Genomic DNA, 23,260 nt, shown 5'->3' with positions numbered 1-23,260 from the left:
AATTAAAACTAATAAATTAACTCAAAGATGATTTCAAGCATAGTTGTTTTAATCACTAAATTTTGCTTTTGTCTACAAGTTTTTTCTAAATTAAATTTTATGTATTTTAATAAAGCTAAATATTAATAGAAAACCAGAAATCATATCAAAAAAATCATCCATCATATCACAAAAAAATAGCACGTTTTCAACTATTATTTCACAAAAACATATACGTTTTGTTTCTGACATATCTGTCAAAAAAAAAAAACATATAATGAATCCGTGTGCCATCTCCATCTAGATGTTAAAAGCCAATTTTGCACCTGTTGTTCTTCATCACATAAACAAACGCTTCTAAACCTGTTAACAACCCACCCCAATAAAAAGAAAAATGGCGAGATGCGGCGCGCTTTGGCGGGTCTCCCTTGGCGATGAAAACCGCGGGACTCTTTACTCTCTTCCATCCTCTTCCGATCATCCCAGCTAACAGCAGTTGGTTAGTCAGCCATCGCAAGAGACGATGAGATGGAGTCGGTCACCCTCTGGTGCCTGTCGGCAGCATTCGGAGGTGGTGCCCAGCAGTTACCGCAACGTTTACCCTAGGCGGCCGCAGCACTTTATCCATACGCCCCATCATCACAGTTCCGGACCAGGGCATAGATTAGACTGGACCGAAGCACAGGATACCTACATCTGTTGCGCTTACAGCCCTCGATGTTTTATCATTCAAAAGGTGAGAGAAAATCGTAAATATTGCTATTTTTTTCACTCCAAAACTTTAAAAAATTATGAGACCGATATAGTTGACCATACGGACATGTACTGCAAGGGCTATATGTGAAATAGTTCTGTAAATTCGAATAAAATAAGTAATGTGACAATAATTTAGTAAAAGTAAACATTGTGGCGAGGATTATTTCGTAGTTCGATCCTTCTTGTATCTCGGACCTCTGCCATATGGTGAGCTTTTTTTTATGTGGCTTGCTGTTGGCAGTTCGCCCAGATCGTGAAACCTGTTGATGTTTTGTTTATATTCCAGAATCATATTGTTTATTTGTTTATTCATAACCATTACGTGATTTATAATAATTATTTAAGAATAATAAATATTTAAATGTATAACTTTTCTTTTCGATTGTTCAACATATTTTTAAATCCTGTGAAATGTGTTTCGAATTTATTTAGCTATTCTCGGGATTTAAATAATTATCTGTAATTTTTCTTCTCTTTTGAATTCATGAAAAGGCGTTAGTATTTTTTCTCAAACAGACTACATAATCATGAAAAATTGATTAATTTTTGTAAAGTTTATGGTTAATTTTAAAATTTCTTATTTTTCTTAATTATTAAATTTTAATATTAATATCTGAGAATATTAAGATTAATATCTAGAATTTTAACATTAAATTCTTTTATAACAGTAAAATTTAGCAAATGTTAATTTCTTCATAACAAAGAAGTGACTTCTAGTTTGTTTTTTAATAAAATATTTTCAAGCAGTTCTCAATTAATTTAAATTATGTTATCTGATTATCGAATTCTGATAATTAAATGTACTACAAAATAACATAATTCCCTTCGTTATTTATCTATTTTAAAGAAAATTTTCGTTTTTAATCAATACTTTTCGTATCACGTACAATATAGCATTTTATACGCATTGAAGAATTCAATTAAATATTTTTCAATTTAATTTTTAAGATAGTGATCAATCTTAATAAATCATCAAGCTGACATAGGAATAAGTTTAAAAAATATGTGCCGAGATGTTATAACAGCAATGAAAACTGATCAAGTGCAAAACGGTAGCCAAGGTTTGATCAATAAATCTTAAATTTTTCGCCAACTGAAGAAACATTACTATTTCTGCTTAAATAACTAAGGATAGTTTTTATTGTATCGATCTATATTTACTCGTTAGTGTTAATAGAAGGAGAGAAATGGAAAATTTTGTCCTCACCATATGGTCAGGACCCCCAGATTCTGCTGCGGACATGTGGGGGCGTTGCGGGCGCTAGTGTCCACCGACCCCAGTCGAGAATGGGGGGTCCGCTTGATGGATTGCTCCACCTTTCTTGGAATTACAGGAGGATGTGAAAAGGCTGATGGTATTAGGATTTTTTTGGAATCTGTTGCTATTTTCGCTTATCGATTCTCTTTTCGGAATCCTTACATACGATTGCGAACATCGTTTGAATTTCCGCTGACTGAGCTTTGACTAAATTTAGATTTATGTTTATCGATGATTTAACTGCAACTGAAAACAAATTGAGTGACATTTAAATTTATTCGTATTTATTCATAATACGTTCAATAATAGGTAAAAGATTCTAAATTGGACAGGGGACGTATAATTTGGAGGGAAAAAAATTTAGCCATTAGAAAGACTAATTTCTTTTACTATTCATTGTAAGAATTTATGAGTTTCACTTTTAAAAAAATTTTGCAGTTATAAGTCATTTTTATTAGAATTCACACTAAGAACTTAAATCAAAAACCTTTCTTAAGAAAAAAAAGCATCAATTTAAAAAAAAAATCTATTTAGATTGTTCCTTTATCATTTTAGATTGTTTCTTCATTCTCTAAGAAAAGAATAAATAAAAAGTAAAATCCCTCATTCGTTAACTTAAGATTAAAAATAATTAAAGCATTTTTTATGAAAGACAACTCATAAATACTACAGTTCATATTAAATTACTTGTCGAAATTATTTTTTCCGAAATAAATTATTAGTTTTCAAGATCTTCTTATATAATTTCTCTATTCTCTTTTATCATAAAATGAAAATAGATTAATAGCAATTTGTTTTCATTTTATAAAGATTCACTAAAAATAAATAAGAGGAATTTCTTAATAAAACAAATCATTCATATTAAGATTCGCATTAAAATTATTTATCAGAAATATTTCGAGCTAAATAAACTATTTGATTATTAGGATCCATTGAAATAATTTCTTTATTTTCTTTATCATAAGAAGAAAATAAGCTAAATTTAAATCTTTTATTTCTTAAGCATTCACTAAAAAATGAACACTTTTTTGAATGAAAAATTCATTCCCATTTAGATTTACACTAAAATTTTAACAAAACATTTTTTTATGAACTAAGCTATTTTTCAATGCACTTAGATTATTCATTTCTTCTTCTTCATCATCATCATCTTCTGCCAGCACAACAGCCAATCGCTAGCTGTGGCTGTCTCAAGCAGCTTTATTCATCTTGATCTATATGACCCCATTCTCCCCACCTATTAGCTTCCACACTGCTTAAATATTTTTTTCACGCTATTTTACCATCTTGTACTTGGCTTACCTCGATTTTTTTCCTTCTCACTTGTAATAAGTTTTCTTTATGGTTTTCATTGTCATATCTAAATATACGACCGAGCCATGTCACCTGTTGAATTTTAATGAACTTCACTGCATTTGGTTTCCTAATTTTTCGGTATAATTCAAAGTTGTATTGTTTGTCTAAAGTAAGAACTCCCCTAGACATTCATCTAGACCCATTGCAGTGACTATGGAAACAAGGTATAACTATTTCAAGTAGGGGTATGGGGTCGGCGAGGAAAAGGGAATCTTTTTCTTCGGTCTATTGTGTTAGCCGTAGAGTAAGGAGAAGCTACCCATCCTAAAATGCGCTATTCTTGTATACATAGCAACAGACGGCCTCAGACTTTATGGTGGGAGGAGTTCTTACCGTAGACAAACTATACCTTATTCTCCAGACATTATTCTCCTTTACTGAACCAATTATTCTTCTCGAGATCTTTCATTCTTTTATTCTCCTTCATCATAAGGAGTAAGTGGATTTAAAACAAATTTTTCATTTTATAAGTACTCACTAAAAATAAATAAAACATTTTTTAATTTAAAAAATTTATTAAGATTTACATATTCGTACTAAAGATTTCATCGGGAAAAAAATTTTGACAGAAATTATTTCGTTTTAAAATCAACTTAAATTATTTTCCTATTCTCTTTTAAAATAAACAGTGAATAAATCAAAAATAAAATCTTTCAATTTATTAGTTTCCACATTAAAAATATAAAATATTTTTTTACATAAATATCATTAGAACTTTTTCTATTTTATGAGATTTTCAAATAAATAAATAATATTTTATTTGAAAGAAGAGAAAAAAAATTTTGTGAATTTGAAATTTTTATCATTTATTCAATTTTTTCTTCAAAATATGTTTGACAGCTTGTCTTTTAAAATCGATGCAGTTTTAGCATTTTGAAAATAAGTGCCTTCACAATAGTCAAAGTAATTAAACCTAAATTAATAAGGACTAAATAAGAGGGGCATTTATAAAACCAGCATTCTGCATTTTAAATGTTAGTTTAGTGCAAATGATCAGTTGTGTCCTAAATTAAAACTTTAACATATTTGTTTTAGTTCAAAGATTTAATTCAATTTTAGTTGAAAATATATTATTTAATGGAAAGAAACCTTTGAAAAATTGCATTTCATATAGTTTAATAAAGTAACTTATGAATTACAATATGAAAAAAGTAATAAAAATTTAACCAGGCTACTAAAAAAACATCAGATTCAAAAAGTATATGATAAAAGGTATCGATACCTTGAGAGCAGCATCTAAAATCCTCTTTTCCGTAAAATTCCATTTTCATCGTAAAATCTATTTTTACTGTAAAAATCCATCATACCTCGAAATTTTATACCGAAATTGTTTACTTAATTACACTTAATTACAGTGATTCAGTGTAAATATTGCTATAAAAATAAAGGTACATCATACTTTGTTTATTCCTTTCAATTTTACTGCAAAAAGTACTGGAACTTTGATTGAGGTAACTTGTTACCGTTATTAGATCCGGAATTTTTAACAGTGTAGTTTGATTGCATTTATCAAACGGGATTAAATAACTAAAACAAGTGACATTAAATGTCATTTATTATGTCAATAAATGTTGTTTTTATTATGCAATACATACTTTTAGTTGCCATGAAAAAAGTTTAATTTCAACAAATGAGATGAAGAATGATTTTGAATATTATTTGTTGAAACAAACTGTGTTGTGAAAAATTATAAATGACATATCTTTACTGTTTTAATGCTAGGTTATCATTATAGGTTAAATCTTTGACAAGTTAAATCTATTATAGATAAGTATTTAGATGCGAAATCAAAAACACGACTCACAAATGATTTACGACAAGTTTTTATCACACACGTTCAAATGTCGAAAAACTGTCAGATTCAATACATATTGTTAAAAGGAATGTTATGAAGCAAATATTTTCTGTAAGATCAGTTTCAGGAAATATTTTTGCAGTGTCTACAAAAACAACTAGAATTAAATAAAGAAGAAGATGAAACATAAGGAAATGCTCGTAGAAATCATTTTTCAGCCTGCAAAATAATTTTGCTTGGTTTATTTGTGCTATAGAATTCTTTTTTTTAATTAAACAGTAAAACAAATTATTCTAAAAGATTTTCCTTATTTACACAAGATGATAAATCTTATTTCCCTCATACCACATAAGCTACAAATATGATGATAGGTTAACTATTTGACATATAAGAAAGTAAATGGAAATTCTAATTGCCAAGTATAAAAATTATGTATTATGTATTAATTTTATTATGTATATGTATTTAAGATATTTTCTTAATAACTGAAATGTTGTGAAAAAAGGAATTTTGTATGGTCAAAATGAATTATTAATGTTTTATCTGAACAATATATTCCCAACAGTTTTACGTTTTATTCGGGAAGCAAAAATAGTGAAAAAAAGAACTGTGCTTATATTAATTTATGCATAAACTGTATTTATAACTAATTTCTTTAAAGGGATTTTAATTTAATTAACATATGTTTTCTGTTGGTTGCAAATATCTCTGCTTTACTGAAAAGTTCAAAATTTACTTCCATTTTCTTCTGTAAAAGGTATATAACTGATAATTTTAATAACATATATAAATTTATTAATATTCCTTTGACGAAAAATGCAAATACTTAATAATTTGTAGATATTTTTTTCACTGATACTTGTTTTTATCTAAAATGCAAATACAAATAATTAATAAAAAGACTTACATTTTTGTTATACCTGTTTTCAATAATTTACAAATGCTTAATTATTTTTATTGATATTTTCGCTTCACTAACAATTATTTTCCAAGATGCAAACATCAATTATTTATAAGAGACTCGTTTACCATAAATTACAAGTAGCTATTAATTTATACGGATCTTTTAGTTTCGTTAACATGTATTTTCTGAGATGAGAACGCAGATTAAAAAGACTCGTTAACCATAAATTACAAATAGCTATTAATTTATAGGGATCTTTTAGCTTCATTAACATGTATTTTTTGAGATGCAAACATATTTTTTGAGAAATTTATAAAAAGATTCATTTACCCTAAATTACAAATAACTATTAATTTATACAGATTTTTTAGTTTCCCTAACACATATTTTTTACGATGCAAACACCAATTATTTATTAAAAAAAACTCGTTTACCATAAATTACAAATATCTATTAATTTATATAGGATTTATACTTAGACTAACACATACTTTTTCTGTGATAAAAAAACCAATAATTAATAAAAAGTATTTTTTAATTTAATTTACTCTTGTTTACCATAAGTTATAAATAGCTATTTATTTATACAAATGTTTTAGTTTGCGAAATAGCGTCTTCTGTAAAATGCAAATACCTATTATTTTACAAAGAGATTTAAATACCATTTAAACGCAATTTTTATAAGATACAAAATTTATTAATTTATACAAATATATTCATTCTGTTATAGCTATTTTACTTTATCAGCGTTTTCTTTCTGCAACATCCAAATACTAATAATAATAAAAATCACGCTAATATATCTGAGATATAAATTTCATTAATACTTGCTTTCTATCTCTATCTGATTTTAATTTATTAAAACCTATAAACTTATCTATAGAGTTTACTTTCCTCGTCACATTTTTGTTAGATGGTAAACCAAATATTTTTAGATTTATTAAAAAAGTATGGTCAAAGCTACCAGAATATTGTAAAATTTGCCGTGTATCTGGCCCAATGGAAACACAAAAAAGCTTTGTAATTTTTACTGAAGCGCTTTAGTAATGATTTTGGTAAAATTAACAATAAACTATTGTTTTTATAAAATGTGATAGAGTTTGGTAATCGTGGTAAAATTTGGTATTTTCATCATGATACAATATAGCATGGCATAAAAGCCATTTATTTGGTTAAATTTACTTTTCAGTTTTGTAATTTTCATTAAATGCTTTGTAATAAGAACTATGATTTCGAAAACCAGAATATCAAGTAAATCGTTACCATATGAATGGAAAAATTACCAAATAAATGGTTTAAATACCATATATTTCAGTTTTATTAACCAGAATTATGGTCTTTTTTCCTAGAAATGTCCTTACCACACAGTACGGTATTTTCTCAAAAAATTTTCACGGTATGTGTATTTTAGATATGTTTGTTATACGTTTCATAGAAATGCAAATTTGCTTTCTTTTTTTTTCTAATCTATGAAAAGTAGCAGGTAATCAAACGCAATGTATTGAAATAAGCATACGTTGCACATACTTTCAAGCTTTTCTTTTTTATTTAAAAGTATAATTTATTGGTGTCATAAATTTTTATGTAGAACCATAAAAAAGCGTCTTTAACAGCATTGTTCTCCTTCAAAAAGTAAAGATTTAATGTTATAAAGTTGAAAATGTCTCAAGCAGATTTTTAAATAAATAAAAATAAATTTAATTATAATTTTAAAAAATGATATGAATTTTTTATTACAGTAATCAATAAACGAAATCTACAAACTAAGAGACTAAAAACTAAGCTAAGTGATGTTTTGTTTCATTGTATCATAATTTACTTTAATTTATGACAAAAAAGTTATGGGCTAATTATTTGTAAAAATCGTAATAATTATTTACTTATTTTGCACCATCATAGATTTTATATTAAAATATATGCTTTTTTTAAAATTCCAGTTACGTTTACACTGAAATAAATGACTAACTAAGATGTTTTAGTTTTCTAAGTAAATTTTGCTTCTACTTATGTTGTTCAACTTTGTACAGTTAAATTCCATATATTTGCTCTGACATTTCGTTGTAAAAAGATTTCGAAACAAGCACTTAAATTGAAATGTAATCTATACACACTCAAGCACTTAGCTTGAAATGTAATTTCAGAAATAATATATTTGGCATTTTGAAATTAGATTTCAACAAATTAAAAGGATTCTTACTTTACATTTAAGCTCGTATATTTCATAGATTTTTAAATGAATTATTCTCAGAAAAATAATATTTTTCAATCAGTTACGTTTCATTAAATAAGGCAATGATAACATTTATTCTTCGTATTAAAGTTATGAAAAGTAAATACTTATATTTTCTATGACTTAAAATATCGCTTTCGAAACTTAATACTTTTGAATGGTTTGTACCAGTACAAACAAATACCAGTTTTAAAGTATTTAGATTTTTTGAATTATATATTATTGGGTATATTATATATTATAGCATAAATAAAACAATATTACAATAATAAACAAATATGTACAATAATAAACAAAAAGACAATATTTATCAGTTAAGATAATTTTGAATCTCTATTAGAATATTAAATACATATGAGTGTTAATTTTATGCTCTGCTTGTTTTTAGCTGTCTTTGTAAGCTTTTTAAAAACAGTGTGCTCAAAAGGTTTCTAAGCTCTTTAATTTCAACCGTGCTTTAGAAATAGGAAACATGCAAACCTTTGAAATTCTTTTCGAAGATTAATTTCTTCTTTGTGGTTATCATAAAAATATTTAATTTTCTGTCAATAGGTTGAATTCTTCAAAATAAAGAACATGAAATTATAATATAAGCATATGAAAATGCGTAAATAATTTTAGAATATATATTAATCTCATAAATTACATATAAGAGTTAAATGAAACTGTTTGATGACAAAGTAAATCTAACCAAAAATTTAAGAGTCCATATTATTCCTAAATTTCTATTTCTTAGCCCGTCAAAGTTTCAAAGTGTATAATAGAGAATTTTAACTCATTAGTTAATTAACTATACAGCAAACACTAGCTCTTTCTTAATGTAAAAATCCTTCATGGTAGTATTTAGCATGTTTATTTAAGGAATATAATAATACATAAATTTTATTTCTTCTTCATTCTAAAAATTTAATGTACAACTTTAGGCATGACATTATGATGAAAGCTACTTAATTAAAATCTTTTATGATGTGCTGCTTCACAGTAATAGATTCATTAAGAAATTTTGTTATCGTCATAATGTTGTGCTCTTAAAAAAATTGTAAAGAAGCTTTTTTTAGATTCATGGCAGAATTTTAAGTGTTTTTACAGTAAGAGATTTTACAATTTACAGATTATAACTGTCAAGAAGTTAATGTCTAGTGTGTGTCAAAGTTGTCATGTGTCAAGTTTTTTATGTCTAGTGGCCGGCTATCGTAATAATTAAAACTTTAACTAATGTTAGCTTCTTTTGGAAGAAAATTAAATGATAATCTTAATTACAAGTGATAAAATGATGACTAATTCATTGATATTTTTTTAATAATCTCCAGGTGATTATTTTTTTTATCAAAGCAAGTAATCGAAACAGTTTCCAAAAGCTTCCTTTAGCTATAGTTTTTAAGTTTCCTTGATGATATGTCTACAACATTTCATAGTAATATTTTTCAATGTTGTCGTATCTGTAACACTTAATTTATATAACATTTTTCAAGAAATTACAAACATGCACAATTTATTATTACAGCACTCGAACTCATCACTGTTTCTTTACAATCAGATCATTCTTCATGTTATCACCTTTTTTGCAATTCATCCATCATTGTAGGGTGTATTCCTCTATAAATTCAAGCGTAAAGCAGCGTCCTACAATCCGTTTCTCATTGACTTTAAAGGAATGTTCTGTAATGACCACCTTTAATACTAATTTTTAGAATCCTTCTCTTACAATCTACTCTTCATTGACTTTCGAGTATTGGTATTCTATAATAACCGTTCTTAATAATCCTTTTTAGAATTCCTGTAGTGCTGTTCCGGACAAGGATTCTAATTTTTTAGAATTTCGTGTTCTTTTCATTGATTGCCGAGTTCGAATGTTCTCTAACAACCACCTATAATACTCATTTTTAGAATCTTTATCCTGCAATCTACTCACCAATCACTTCTGAGTTCGAGAGTTCTATAACAAGCGTATTTAATAAATATTTTTATAATGCTTGCCCTGTTGTTCTGAGAAAAGATTCAAAATTGTTAGAATTCCTTCTTCTCTCTGTAATCCTTGCCCTGTTGTTCTGAGCAAAGATTTAAAATTTTTAGAATTCCTTGTTCTCTTCATTGATTTCCGAGTTTGAGTGTTCGATAATGACCACCTTCAATAATCATTTTTAGAACTTGAGTATTCTATAGTGATCTTCTTTAATAATCATTGATACAATCCTTGTCTTTCTTGCTGTTCTGGACAAATATTCTAATTTTTAGAACCTTTGTTCCCTTCATTGATTTCCGAGGTGTTTACACTAATCACTTTAAAATTCATATTCGTTTTCCCACTCAATCAAACTGAATTTCATTTTTTATTTTTCATTACTCCTTCCTGACTTGTGAAATAACGTATTTCGATAACGTTTTTCTTTTGTTTTCGCTTCGATATCATTTTACCACCTCTGTATACTTTTATTTTATTTCTGATAAGGATTCTAAAAATATACATTAAAGGGGGTTAATAAGGAACACTGAGTACAACTTAGATAATATCCGTGAGCACACTGTTTGAGTTGAAGTTACTACAGAAACATGTATGATTAAGTAATTAACCAGCATCACCTAGACAGAACATGATTTTACTACTTAAACAGTTGGTCCATCTAAGATTAGCTACTGTTAAAGTTCAACTCCATACTTCGTAATTTGATCCCAACCTAGAAATCAAGCATTGGGAGAAATTAGTGATCCTGCGGTGAACTTTAAAATATGTAATTGAAAAACGACCTTATTTTGATAAAAACAAAACAAGTAACTCTAGCACTGATTCTAACACTGAATGATTATAACACTGAAATTTCGCCACTTACCTTAAAATCTGACATACGAAAAATAGTAAAATGAGTTTAAAAAACAGTAAAGTATAGCCTCTTACTTTATAAGCACAGCAAGTTTGTTAAATTAGACTCATATTTAATAAAGATATGATATGATTTTAATATTTAACTCTATTTTAGTTCATATACCAAGTAACCAAACCTTGTGCAGTTAGCTCTGCTCAAATACTTACATCGTATTAAAATTTTTGTGCTTAACTCTTTTTCACTTCTCGTATATCGACAGACAACCTAGTTTACATACTTTTTATTCGAAATTTAATTCCTGTATTTTTCTGTTTAACAATATTTTATTGCCTGAGGAAATTCGAGCAATTAATAAGACAGAATTAATTTACAATTATGTGTCTTTTTTGAAGTAAGTTTTTCTATTTGAACAATTTTTCCATTTACTTTACTTAAGTAAGTTGTTCTATTTGAACAATTTTTCATACATATAACCAACTAATATTATATATTTGAAACCAAATTTTGTATTATAAAGTGATATATTTTACGTGTAACTCTAATTTTCGTCATGTACTGGACAAATTGACAAAGTCAGTTAATTGTATGTATTTTGTAGCAAAATTTCATTATTTCTCAAAACTTCCGCATGCAAAATTTACATTTATATATTAAAAAACAAGCATGTCTTTAAGTTCAAAAAGCTACACAATTTTATTATTCCTAAATAGTTCACTTTATTTAGAATTCAAAAAGAATTTTAAAATCTCAATATTTTGTGATTAAGTATTTGTGAATGACTTTAAATAGTTATAATAGTCGTGATTCGATATTTGATACTATTAATTCTCATTATTGAGGCGTAGTTTATTTCTAAAAATATTATTTTGAAATAGAATTCGTTAAAAACTTAAAACAAGATTCAATACCAAAAAAAAAATACACGTACTTATAAGAATTCTTTTCTAAAATGTCAGTTAAATTAAGCTACGAAGAATTAATGAAAGAACTACGATAAAAATAACAACAATAGTATAATCAGAGTATGTGTAAATTCTCAATCACCAGTAATTCTAAATCTATAAACTCATAGTGAAGTCGTCGAGTGAGGTAGTAATGCTTTAAGGGTAACTTGTTTTTATTGATTTTACCCCTCCCCCTGCCTTTGACATTTCAGAAACGTTTCATCAATATCACCGAGAATCAATAATTGGTCGAAAATATCTGAAGAGAAAGTGAAGTGATTAAAATTTTCGATTCATTTCGATTTTGACATACACTGGTACAGATTCGCATTGTAATTTTAAAGGTGACAAAATTATTTTCATTTCCTATAGCTACGTGGTTCAATATTTTATCAACACTTTAAAGTGTTGATAAAGTATTAAACCACGTAGTTAATAATATCGAACAGGAAATACCGACACTATACTTCATTCATTATGGATATACTTTAAATTTATACCAAACGATATTTTTATAAGAAACATAAAAACAGACGATAACTTCTGCAAACTATATTTTTGCTCTCGAAACTATTAAAAGCTCCGTTTACTGCCGATGAATAATTTAAGAAATCTAGTGGCAATGATCATTGATCGAAATGCGAGGGACTCTCTTTTTTTTGTGTGTGTCGAAGTATTTTTAGATCAACGCCATTTAGTTTTCATAAACGATTCTTGAAACTCTCCTCTAAAAATAGAATATCAATGAGCTGACGTTATTAAAAAAAAAATTCTAACTTAGAGATTTATTCATATTTTGCCATTCACAAGTTTTGGAATTTCAGAAAACGTGATACAGCTGTGTTTTTTTATGTTTAAGATGTTCCAGGTAAATAAACAAACTCAACATACTTATTACCTAGAGAATACGTTCTAGTTTTATGTTAAAATTTTTACATAAACTAAATAAATTAGAATGAAACAATTCTAAGATAGGCATTTATTCATTTTTTACCATTCACGAGTTTTGGAATTTAAGAAAACGTGATAAAGTTGTAAAAGATTACTATTTTTTTAAAGATTTTCAGCTAAATTAAAAGAGTTCTGTAATAAATATTCAAACTACGTTATGGCATGCATTATTTATGATTTAACTATTACACTTAAATTTAAAATAAAAATTAAAGGTTAGATGTTTTTTAATATTCACCAAAGTGTATAAAAATTCTTTAAAATGCTTCCTTTTCCACGAGAAAAATAAAGTTCAAGAATAAATTTCACATTTTAAGTGCTTTTTGGAAATTAAATATTTTAGTTAACATTTCAATATTAATAATAGTGAATTTTTTTTCATCCAACTGTTTCTCTATTAGACTTTTGATTTAAAATGTTAAAAAATACATTGTTTTTTTAAAAAAAGTTCTTCTAGTAGTTAATATTAAATGCTTTCACTCTTTTTCCTACTTTAAAGCTATTAACTATTAAATTTCTATAATTAAACTACAATATTTAAGTAAAGTTATTTATTAATTCTTAAGCATTACTTATTATACTTGTTAAATGTTATATATTACTTATTATACTCGCTAAATGTTATATATTACTTATTAAAATTATGATTATTTATTCTTGTTCAATAATTTTATAACATTGCAGCACATTCCTTTATTGTTTTCTTTTTTTTTGTATTGTTTTTCTGTTAATTAATTATGTTGTAAGATCATGTAGCTTATCGAAAGATCAATTAGTTGTTTGTTAAATATTTTTTTTTTGCACAAATATTTACTCAGCACAAATAATCAAAGAAACGTATTTAATTATACTATTTTTGCATTGTACAGGTAAATCGATTTCTCCCCCTAGAATGTTCGCTTTTTTGAAATCTTAGTTATAGGACTTATTTATCTTAGTTTTTTTTAAATAGTCTCAAAAACATTGCAAAAATGTTTAAGAAATTTTTAGATACTACAGCGGTGGAAAAATCGGGATATCTGGGTAATAATTATTAGAAAACAAAGATTGTAGATAAATCTATGCATTTATTGCCACATACTACACTGTCAGAAATTTCTTGAGAAAAAATGGTTAAATAACAATTAATTTAATTGTTATTTTTCCATATTCAAACAAAACAGTCTAAGAATCATATGAAAGACAGCATTCAAACATTTCTGTTGACTATGAGAAAAATTATTTATTGACTGTTTTCACCAAATAAGATTAAACAACCGGAATTCTTATCCACGTTAATAAGCCCATTTTATGAAGCCACTTATTTCTTAGCAACTGGGTACATACTAAAGCCGAGATGACTAATCTGTCAATCTCATGGTTGGTTGAAAGGAGGTTCATAAACCAGCGTTGACATTACAATATTTCTGCCATTCCTTAGACACGTGAAGAGTTTCCTGTGGCCTTCACGCGCACCAATCGGTTGTTGTTGTTGTCGTGTCTATGCATACAGTGCTAGTGCAAATATTAGAGTCCTCCAAAAGTCTGCACCAATCGGTGACTTGAACATATGGAATATAAAACTAGCATTCTCACAAAAATAGCCGAACCACAGAGCTGATTGACATTTAAAAAAAAGTCTAGTAGTTCTCATACCTAACTATAGATGGCACCACCTTATAAATTAATTAAGCCACATTCTACCTTTCTTTTAACAAAACACAAGTTAACCACAATTAACTCCGATGTCCAATACCTAACGAAAAGCCTAACTCCTATGTCCAGTTAGATTTCATTTTTACAGTTTTGAAACAATGCTAGTTGTAAATGGTTCAAAAACCATAAAAGTTAAAAAAAACTTTCCTAACCGTATATTTTACAGTTAATTGGATGACAACTTTTTAAATTTGATACGTAGTTTTTTACTTAACAATGATGGATTCTAATTTTCATTTAAATATAAACTTAAATTTTAAGAGAAATTCGTACAATGACTGGTAAATTGGCATTAATATACAAATAAATGTAAAATTTTGGACAAAAATTAAGAATAAAGCTCCCTTGTGAGTCAATAATATTACATTTTTGGATTAAATGTTTAGTATTTATGAACTGCAAGAATATAAAAGTCATAAACTGCTTTGATATATATTTTAAACACTAACAGTAGTAAATAACTTTTAAAAAAAAAATAATAAATAAATAAATAAAATTTAAAAAAAACTTAACGCCTCTTGTTATGTTTCAAAACCGGATAAAAATAAGAATATATTTCGTTTATGCAATAAAATTGTGAAAGTAGCTGATATTGAACCTAATCACTTAAACTTCCTGAGTCTAAAATGGCGTTGTTCTTTGTTTCGGGGAAATGATTTAAAAGATAACATTTAAATGTAAAAAATATTACTTTGAGTTCCTTGATTCAAAATTTATTTTAGATTTAAAGAATTTCTTTTGTATTATGAAAGAAATAGTATTGAGAATTCGTATTATATTCCGAAAATCGATAAAAACGAATTCAGCTTCACTTCGAGACTTTTTTCCTACTCCGTGAATGCAATGAAAATGAATAACTAATGGGAAAATGTGATTGTGAAATTTTTTTTTTCGTTTCATTTTTTCGAAAACAGATAGAAGATTTCTTTGTTTGCGAAGTTATTTCATTCAGAGTATTTCACTTCTCGAAATAAAATAATTATAATACACTAAGCAATGTATTCCCAAACGCTTCAGAGTGCTATGTGTATTTTTCCACACGTGCAAATTAATGAAATCATATCAAAAATTTTGTTTCGATTATCTTTTATTGTTAATAGCCTTAGAAACTTTGTTGCGATAATGCCCATCATTTGTAAATATGTTATCGTTAAAGATCGAAAGCCGTAAATATGCACGTTACTTAACTAATATGCAGGTTAACAATGGTAATACGTTAAAGTGCGAAATCAAGTCTTGACTTTAACCGTCGTTGAGCAGCCCTCCCAATTGTATGGGTTTACTACTACAAATGATCAACACCGTAGCTTTGTTTTTTGAACCCAATTCAGAAGACAAGGGAACTCACTGAATCAAGTACTGGAAGATATTTGTCTTTGTGGAGGACTTTTTTGATAGAACTAACAGACATTTGCGTTACATGGAGAGGCAAAACACGAAAACCTCCCACGGTTAGTCCGATGGCAAGGGAACTTTAACCTATGATCCGTCTACCACTGAGGATATTTTACGTCACTGTGGTTGGTGTAAGTATGCGGAATTCGTATCGACCAGCCATCGTTGGGATTCGAACCCCGTTCACCTCATTGGAAGGTGAACGCTCTACCCCCTGAGTCATCACGATTTAATTTAATAGTCACATTAAAGTATTTATTGACTTGATTCCTTAGATATTATGGAATAAATAAACGGAATTATGTTAATTATGCTAATTTTAATAATATTTTAACCACCTAACTCTGAGTTAAGTATTCGACGGGCTAAAAGGTATCCGACTGGCCTTTACAAATCGGCAATTTTGCTGAAAATTCCGATTTTCTTCATTATATATGTTTGAAATCTAGTTCATTAGCTTTCCCAAACACTTTGAATTTTCTACCTTCAATTTTTGGAAATGAATTTATAGTAATTTTTCGTATGCTGATAGGCGAAACTGAACCGGAAGTAAAATCCCAAAAACAATACTAAAATGTTTTTTGTGATGCTTTGAGTATTTTACCATTATTTTTTACTTGAATGGATCAAGATAAATAAAATTCATTTTCAGGAATTGATTTTCGTATAATATATTTCTTGTTCTCAGAATTTACTCACATTTCAGAATTTTCCTCCATTTTAAGAAAATCCATTTTTGTAAAAAAGTTTATAATAAAATAGAATTTCTCCATTTTTCTAAAAAAGTTTATAATAGAATAAATATTTTATGAATATTAGCGATCTCTTGAACTAAAAACTAAAGTCTAAATATGAATTTCATATTTTTATCAAGCTTTAAGTTAGAACATTTAGAATTTTTCCTTAAAAATTCAATATTAAGCAATATATTTAGTTCTAATTCATTGTCTTTTTGACATTTTTCTAAGATTTTAAACATCTAGATCAATAATGTGTTAAAGTTCAAAACACATTATTGATTTAGAAAGCATTTATTTTGAAATTTAAGCATTGCGATTTATTGAAGAGCTGATGGTGTGACATGAAAAATTTGTAGTAACTCAAATTTGCCTTCATTTTGAAAAATAGTACATAAATTTTTATATTTTATTTTAAATTGATAATTTTTAAATTCTTCTAACCGAGCATAAGATTCATTTAATTCCTTTCATAGATCTAGGAACTTAATTTGCACCGTCAGAGAGTTATCAAACTAATTTTTAAATAATTAATTTTGCTTTTACCTAATTTTTTTAGACAGTTATGTGGTGCAATCGTTAGACTGGAAATTATTGTTATTCTTCCTTTTAAAAAAATACAGATCATCGATACAAAACGCAAGAACATTATAAAGTAAATGACATTTTGTTAATATTCCGCTCTTAATTTGCATTATACCTTTATATGGTATACAAATATAACAATATAGAAGCAGAACTTATAATTGATTTGGAAAAAGAATTATCGTTAAATTTTTTGCGAGGGTACAGAGAGATGAAAAGTACTAAAATTTGAATAGTTTTAGTGGAAGATTTAGTGATATTCCCCTTTAAAATGTGAAGGATATCATTAAAAATTATCGATTTTTATATTTTTCTTTTTTTTCTAGATTTTTTTATGTATCTTAATTTGCAGCACACTTTTTATAACCCATTTAGTCGCAAATATTGCAATCTTTTTTACTAGTATTTTAAGACATCTCTGAGAGGAGAACATAAATAATTTAAGAGTTTAAATTTTTTTAAGGGGCTAGAGAGGTGAATTGAGGAGTTACCTGAACGATTGGAACAACAAGTAGTAAAACTTAGCTGGGATTTTCCCCCTAAATTGTGGAAGGAAAAACATCGAAAGGATCGATATTTGCATTTTTAAACTCTTTTTCTAGATATTTAAGCTTACGGCATTACTTTCCTTTCTAAACGCCGTCAAATAATAAAAATATTCAATTACTTGACGGCGAAAAAACATCTGATAAAATTACCGTACTGTGTGGTAATGACATTTCTTGTTTAAAAAAAAACATAATTCTGGTTAATAGAACCAAAATATACGCTATTTAAATTATTCATTTGGTAATTTTTCTACTCATATGATAACAATTTACCGGAAATTCAGGCTTTTAAAATTATAATTCTTATTGCCACACATTTAGTAAAAAATATGAAACTAAAAAGTAAATTTAACCAAGTAAATTTTCGTTATGCCATGCTTTCGGATTCATGATAAACTTATCAATTTTAACCTCATTAACTGAATTTTACCACATTTTATAAACAGTATTTTAATTTTCACATTACCAAATTTGTTCGGTAAAAATTACCTTATATTTTGGCGATCCCATGGAGACAGAAACACGGTAAGTTTTATCCTATTCTGATAATTTTGACCATACTTTTTTTCTCAGCATTCAGGTAAAAAAAAATTTACTAAAAATGGGAGGAGGGCAGAATTACCGAAGTTCTCACGCGAAAGTTTAGAACGTTCATGTTACGAGGATTACTTGAGCTCTTCCACTAACCCACATTTAATCAAAAAAAATTTTTAATATTTGTATTGTTTGGGATGTTTCGGAGATAAAAAAGGAATATAAACTTGAATGTCTTCGGAATAAGTTTAAAGCAATTGCAAAAAAAATTACAAAAAATGATAATTTTTAATTATTTTTTTAAAAATTTATGGAGAAAAAAAACACCGAAATTTCCTACTTGCTGCAACTCTTCAAGTATTAAACTTTTCACATCTCTAGCCATTCAGAAGAAATTTAATGGTTTAAAAATAATTTCGCTCTCCCCCAGGATGTTTTGCTAGAAAGAACTCTCTAGAAGAAAAGTTTGGAAGATTCTAAGCTATCCTCTTACCCTGAAAGATAACAAAAATATATCGTAACTACATATTTTTGTTATTAATAGGTATCTAGGAGAGGGAATGCTGACGAAAGCTAAAATATGTTGAAAAATAAAGAACTGCTAAAAAATCAGAAAAAATGATCATTGGTAATGATTTATTTTACAAATTAAAGGGTATAATCCCTCAAAATCTTCTTCATTTCTATAACTGTTCTTTTTTCTAAAATTTTCACCTCTCTAGTCCCTTATAAGAAGCTTAAAGGTAAAATTAATCATTTTCTTCCCTTCAAACAGCACTTATAGCTATTAAAGTATCGAAAAGTGATAAATGTAAGGGATGTTCTCAGAAAACAGTGAATGATAGAGTAAAATGGAGGTCATATTTGAATTCTAGGGGTCATTTTACATAAAAATCAGATGGAATGGTGTCAGGCCTTTACTTCATGCAACACACTACTACAATATCACAGTAGAATCAATACAATTCTGCTATAAGTATTTTCAGAAAGATAATTTAACTTACTTTCTTACTTTACTTTAGTTTTCTCTTATGTTTTCTTCAGTCTCTTACTTATTTTATTTTTGTCTTACTTAATTGTTTTCTAGGATTTTTGAAAAAAAATTGCTTTTGCGCAGTTACTTTAAGAAACTGAAAGAGACCTTTTTAAAATCTAAGAGCGAAGAAAAATTAGCATTCAATTACCTATCTAAAATTGTTGACCGTAATACTTTGCTATATTAAGTTTTTGAAGTTCTTAAGCAAAAGATGATTATCGAATTCTTCTTGATACACTCAAAAATCTATGAAATTGGCTTAAAAACCTAACCCTAAAGCTTTCAATAAACAAATAAACTTCAAATCTTTGCAGATAATCTCAATTTTTATAGTTCAGATGCAAAAATAAGTTCTCGCAAAATTACCGTACTTGTAAAGACATTTCAATTAAGAAAAATCATAATTCTGGTAATTAAACCAAAATCTAAGGTATTTTAACCATTCAATTCGCAACTTACCCATTCATTACGGTAACAGTTTATTGGAAATTCTAGTTTTCAAAATAATAGTTTTTGTACTTTTAAATTAAATTTTAGTTGTACTTTTGCCTTCAGTAAAAATACAAAACTAAAAGTAAATTTAATGAAATAAATGGTTTTTATGTCATGTTCTAAGATATCCTTCTAAAATTACTAACATGTTTTTCCGAACCATTGTTTATTTTACCATTTATTTGATAATTTTATCCTTTTAATCTCTATGCCTTTTACCAAATAGAATAATAATAATCTGCCTAAACTTCTATGGTTTATCTAAAATGGTGGTTTATTTAAATGGTAGATAAGAGTTAAGTGATAGTTAATTAATTATTTTCCTAATATCTATTCAAACCAAACAGAAAATTAGCCTAACTGGTGCTTTAAAGATACTAAATTCGGAAAAAGGATCAAACAAGCCTGCATATATATGCGAAACGATAAATATATAAATAAATCGAGGCATCTTTTATTATAGATAGAATTTGTACCCACTGCCACCTCACTTCAGATTTAGAATTATAAGACAGCCTGATGAGTTACATTTAAGTTACTGTCTTGTCCAGGAATTTGTATACTTACAAATATGTATTTTGTATAGTTGTAAAAGTTGCTAAATGTTAGTTTATAGCTTACATAGAAATGAAAACAACTAACTGACCAAAAACAAAGTTTTTACTAAATAAAATAAAGGTTATCAAATTATTTTTGCGTTATCTCAAATTATGCCAGGGCTAAAATTTTAAATTTTGGTAAATTTACCTCATTTTTTACCAAACAGTGTGAAAATTCTTATTGCTGATTTCTTCAAAAGTCACTACCAAAGCACTATGGTAAAAATTACTGTACTTTTTGGTGTTCCCATACAGCCAAAAATACGATAAATTTTACCATATTTTGGTAATTCTGACCATACTTTTTTCTCAGTGTACCAGTTTTGAGAAATATTGCGTTGTTAAAGATTAGCTATCATCAAAAGTTAATAAAAAGTGCAGGATCATTTTCGCTGCTGCTAGATTTTAAGCACTGTGCTAATCATTTAAAATATCTTCGATAGAATTATTCCGAGATCTATTTAGATTACCACCAACTAAGCAAGGAAAAATATCACCAACGTGTAGCAATAAATAACGAAATATACAATTTGTTTCGAAGCGTAGATGAGTGACGTCATCTTTAACTTATTCATATCTTAAAATTCCTAATTTTTCAAAGTCGGAGAATAGGCCTTATCGCTCAAGATCACTCTCGAAGTTTGTCGTGAAAAGTTTGGTTCACTAACTTTTTACCAAGATTTAAAAATATTCCGGCAGTATATCAATCATTCCTTAAAAATAATTTCAAAAAATAATTGCTGTATAAAAATTTTCTGTATAGACCAAAAACTTCAACTCCCTTGCATTCTGAAACTTTTGTCGCGGGACTAATGCCATATAAATTTAAAAACTATTATTTCTTTGAAACAAAATTTAGGTGCTAAGAAGTATTTAAATTAAAACTATATTTTGCATACTTTTCTCACCAAACAATGTTTACGTATACTTTTTTGACCAGAAAGTAATTATACATTTTTTTCAGTCAGACAAAGTTTAAGTGGACCTTTTTTATCACAAATATTTACTTTTTCGGACAGACAGTGCTTACGTAACCTTTTCTTGTTGTTATAACGCGTGGACAAACCAACTATTTACCTTTTACGAATTAAATCAGGAAAATGCTACTTTCGTTTGACTTTTACGCACCGTAAAAGTGAAATTACTTCTTAACTCAGAACTTCCCAAATAGATAGCAGCACTACCCATTTGTGTGACCATTTCCTCAATTTAGACATAGATTTGAAGAGGAAGAAAGTTTTCTCCAGATCTTTGTACGCATGGTACTGTTCAGTGACGAACCACTGGATTTTCGATTCTACAGATTTTTATAATCACGTATATCGCATATACTCTGTGGGTTTTAGCGAAGTCTAGAATTGAATCCCGGTCCTTCCGAACTGGAATCTGATTCTCTAACCACTGAGATAACACTGCCCTACGTAAACTTTTTTGACCAGAAAATACTTACATTTCTTTCTGGTCAGATAATGTTCATAAGAAATGAATAAATAAATGTCCAATTTCAGAAATCAAATAAATAATGAAATTATATATCTCGCTAAAGGTTTTATTATTCAAATAGTTTATTTCATTTAAAAACGAAATAAATTATTTTAGTAATAAAAAAATTGCCTTCAATAAATACATTCAAATCTTTCAGCAAAGTACAAAATAAAATTGAAATCAAAAATAGGAACAATTTGATTAAAAAATATCACTGAAACAGTTCGGTAAATGCGTAGAAAGGCATTTGCTATTTAATATTTCGTTTTATTCATTTCAAATAAAGCAAATATTTAAATAACAGAAAAAATGAAATAGCAAATTTATTTCTATTTTTTAGCACAAGATATCGTTTAATAATTCATTTTCGAGTTTCTTATTTTCAAAAAGACTAATGGAATTAAGTTAAATCCATTTTAAATGTCATTAAGTTTGAACGTTTTCATAAATTCCATATTACGTTGTTCATTACAAAGTTATTTTTATTTCTTTGAAGTAATACATAGTTAAATATTTCCCCCTGAAGCCATTTAACGTACAAATTATTTAACGATGTCTTTTGAAATCTTGCAAGGAATTTTAAATCCTTCTCCTACCAATTATCTCCTTAATTCACTGTGTTATTTACTATGCTTTCTGATCTTTTGATTCGTATTATTTTGATTTTTTTCGGCATTCTCATTACTTTGTTATATATTACGGTATTCCGAGTATTTAGAAAGGAATCTAATGAAATACTTTGTTTTTAATTTTTATTCGTTCATTTGCTCTTTCCCATTTTCTCCACTTTATTATACGCTAAATACATATTTTACTTTTTTATGTTAGCTTTACAGGTATTCTCCTTGGCTTATGGGATAGAGCTCTCGCCTCCCAATGAGGTGAACCTGGTTCGAAACCCAGTGATGTCTAGTCGATTTGAATTCCGCACTCAGCGTGTATCGAACACAGTGCTTACGTAAAATATTCTTAGTGGTAGATGGATCATGGGTTAGAGTCCCTTTTGCCTTCAGGCTAACCAAAGCAGGTTTTCGTGGTTTTCCTCTCCATGTAACGTAAATGTGTGTTAATTCCATTAAAAAGTCCTCCTCAAAGGCAAATTTCTTTCAATACTAGATCCTGGAGTTTCCTTGTTTTCTGGATTGGGTTTAAAACTGCA

At 27.6% G+C, this 23,260-nt stretch overlaps 1 protein-coding gene across 3 annotated transcripts in view; it reads left to right on the top strand.

Annotated features, from left to right (window-relative positions):
- Positions 1-439: 439 nt before the first annotated feature.
- Positions 440-23,260, top strand: part of Larp4B (La-related protein 4B) — a 139,864-nt gene continuing 117,043 nt past the window's right edge. For all 3 annotated transcript variants that reach the window (XM_043040609.3, XM_087165819.1, XM_016060829.4), the window contains exon 1: positions 440-715. In XM_043040609.3, coding sequence (XP_042896543.2) covers positions 503-715 — 213 coding nt within the window. In that variant the 5' untranslated portion in view covers positions 440-502. The remainder of the gene's footprint in view (positions 716-23,260) is intronic.

The sequence above is a fragment of the Parasteatoda tepidariorum genome, chromosome 6, assembly GCF_982258835.1.
Source record: "Parasteatoda tepidariorum strain Cologne lab strain chromosome 6, Ptep-v5.0, whole genome shotgun sequence".
Classification (NCBI taxonomy): domain Eukaryota; kingdom Metazoa; phylum Arthropoda; class Arachnida; order Araneae; family Theridiidae; genus Parasteatoda; species Parasteatoda tepidariorum.
Note: the sequence above shows the minus strand (reverse complement) of the source record. Positions and strands in the feature narration are given on the sequence as shown.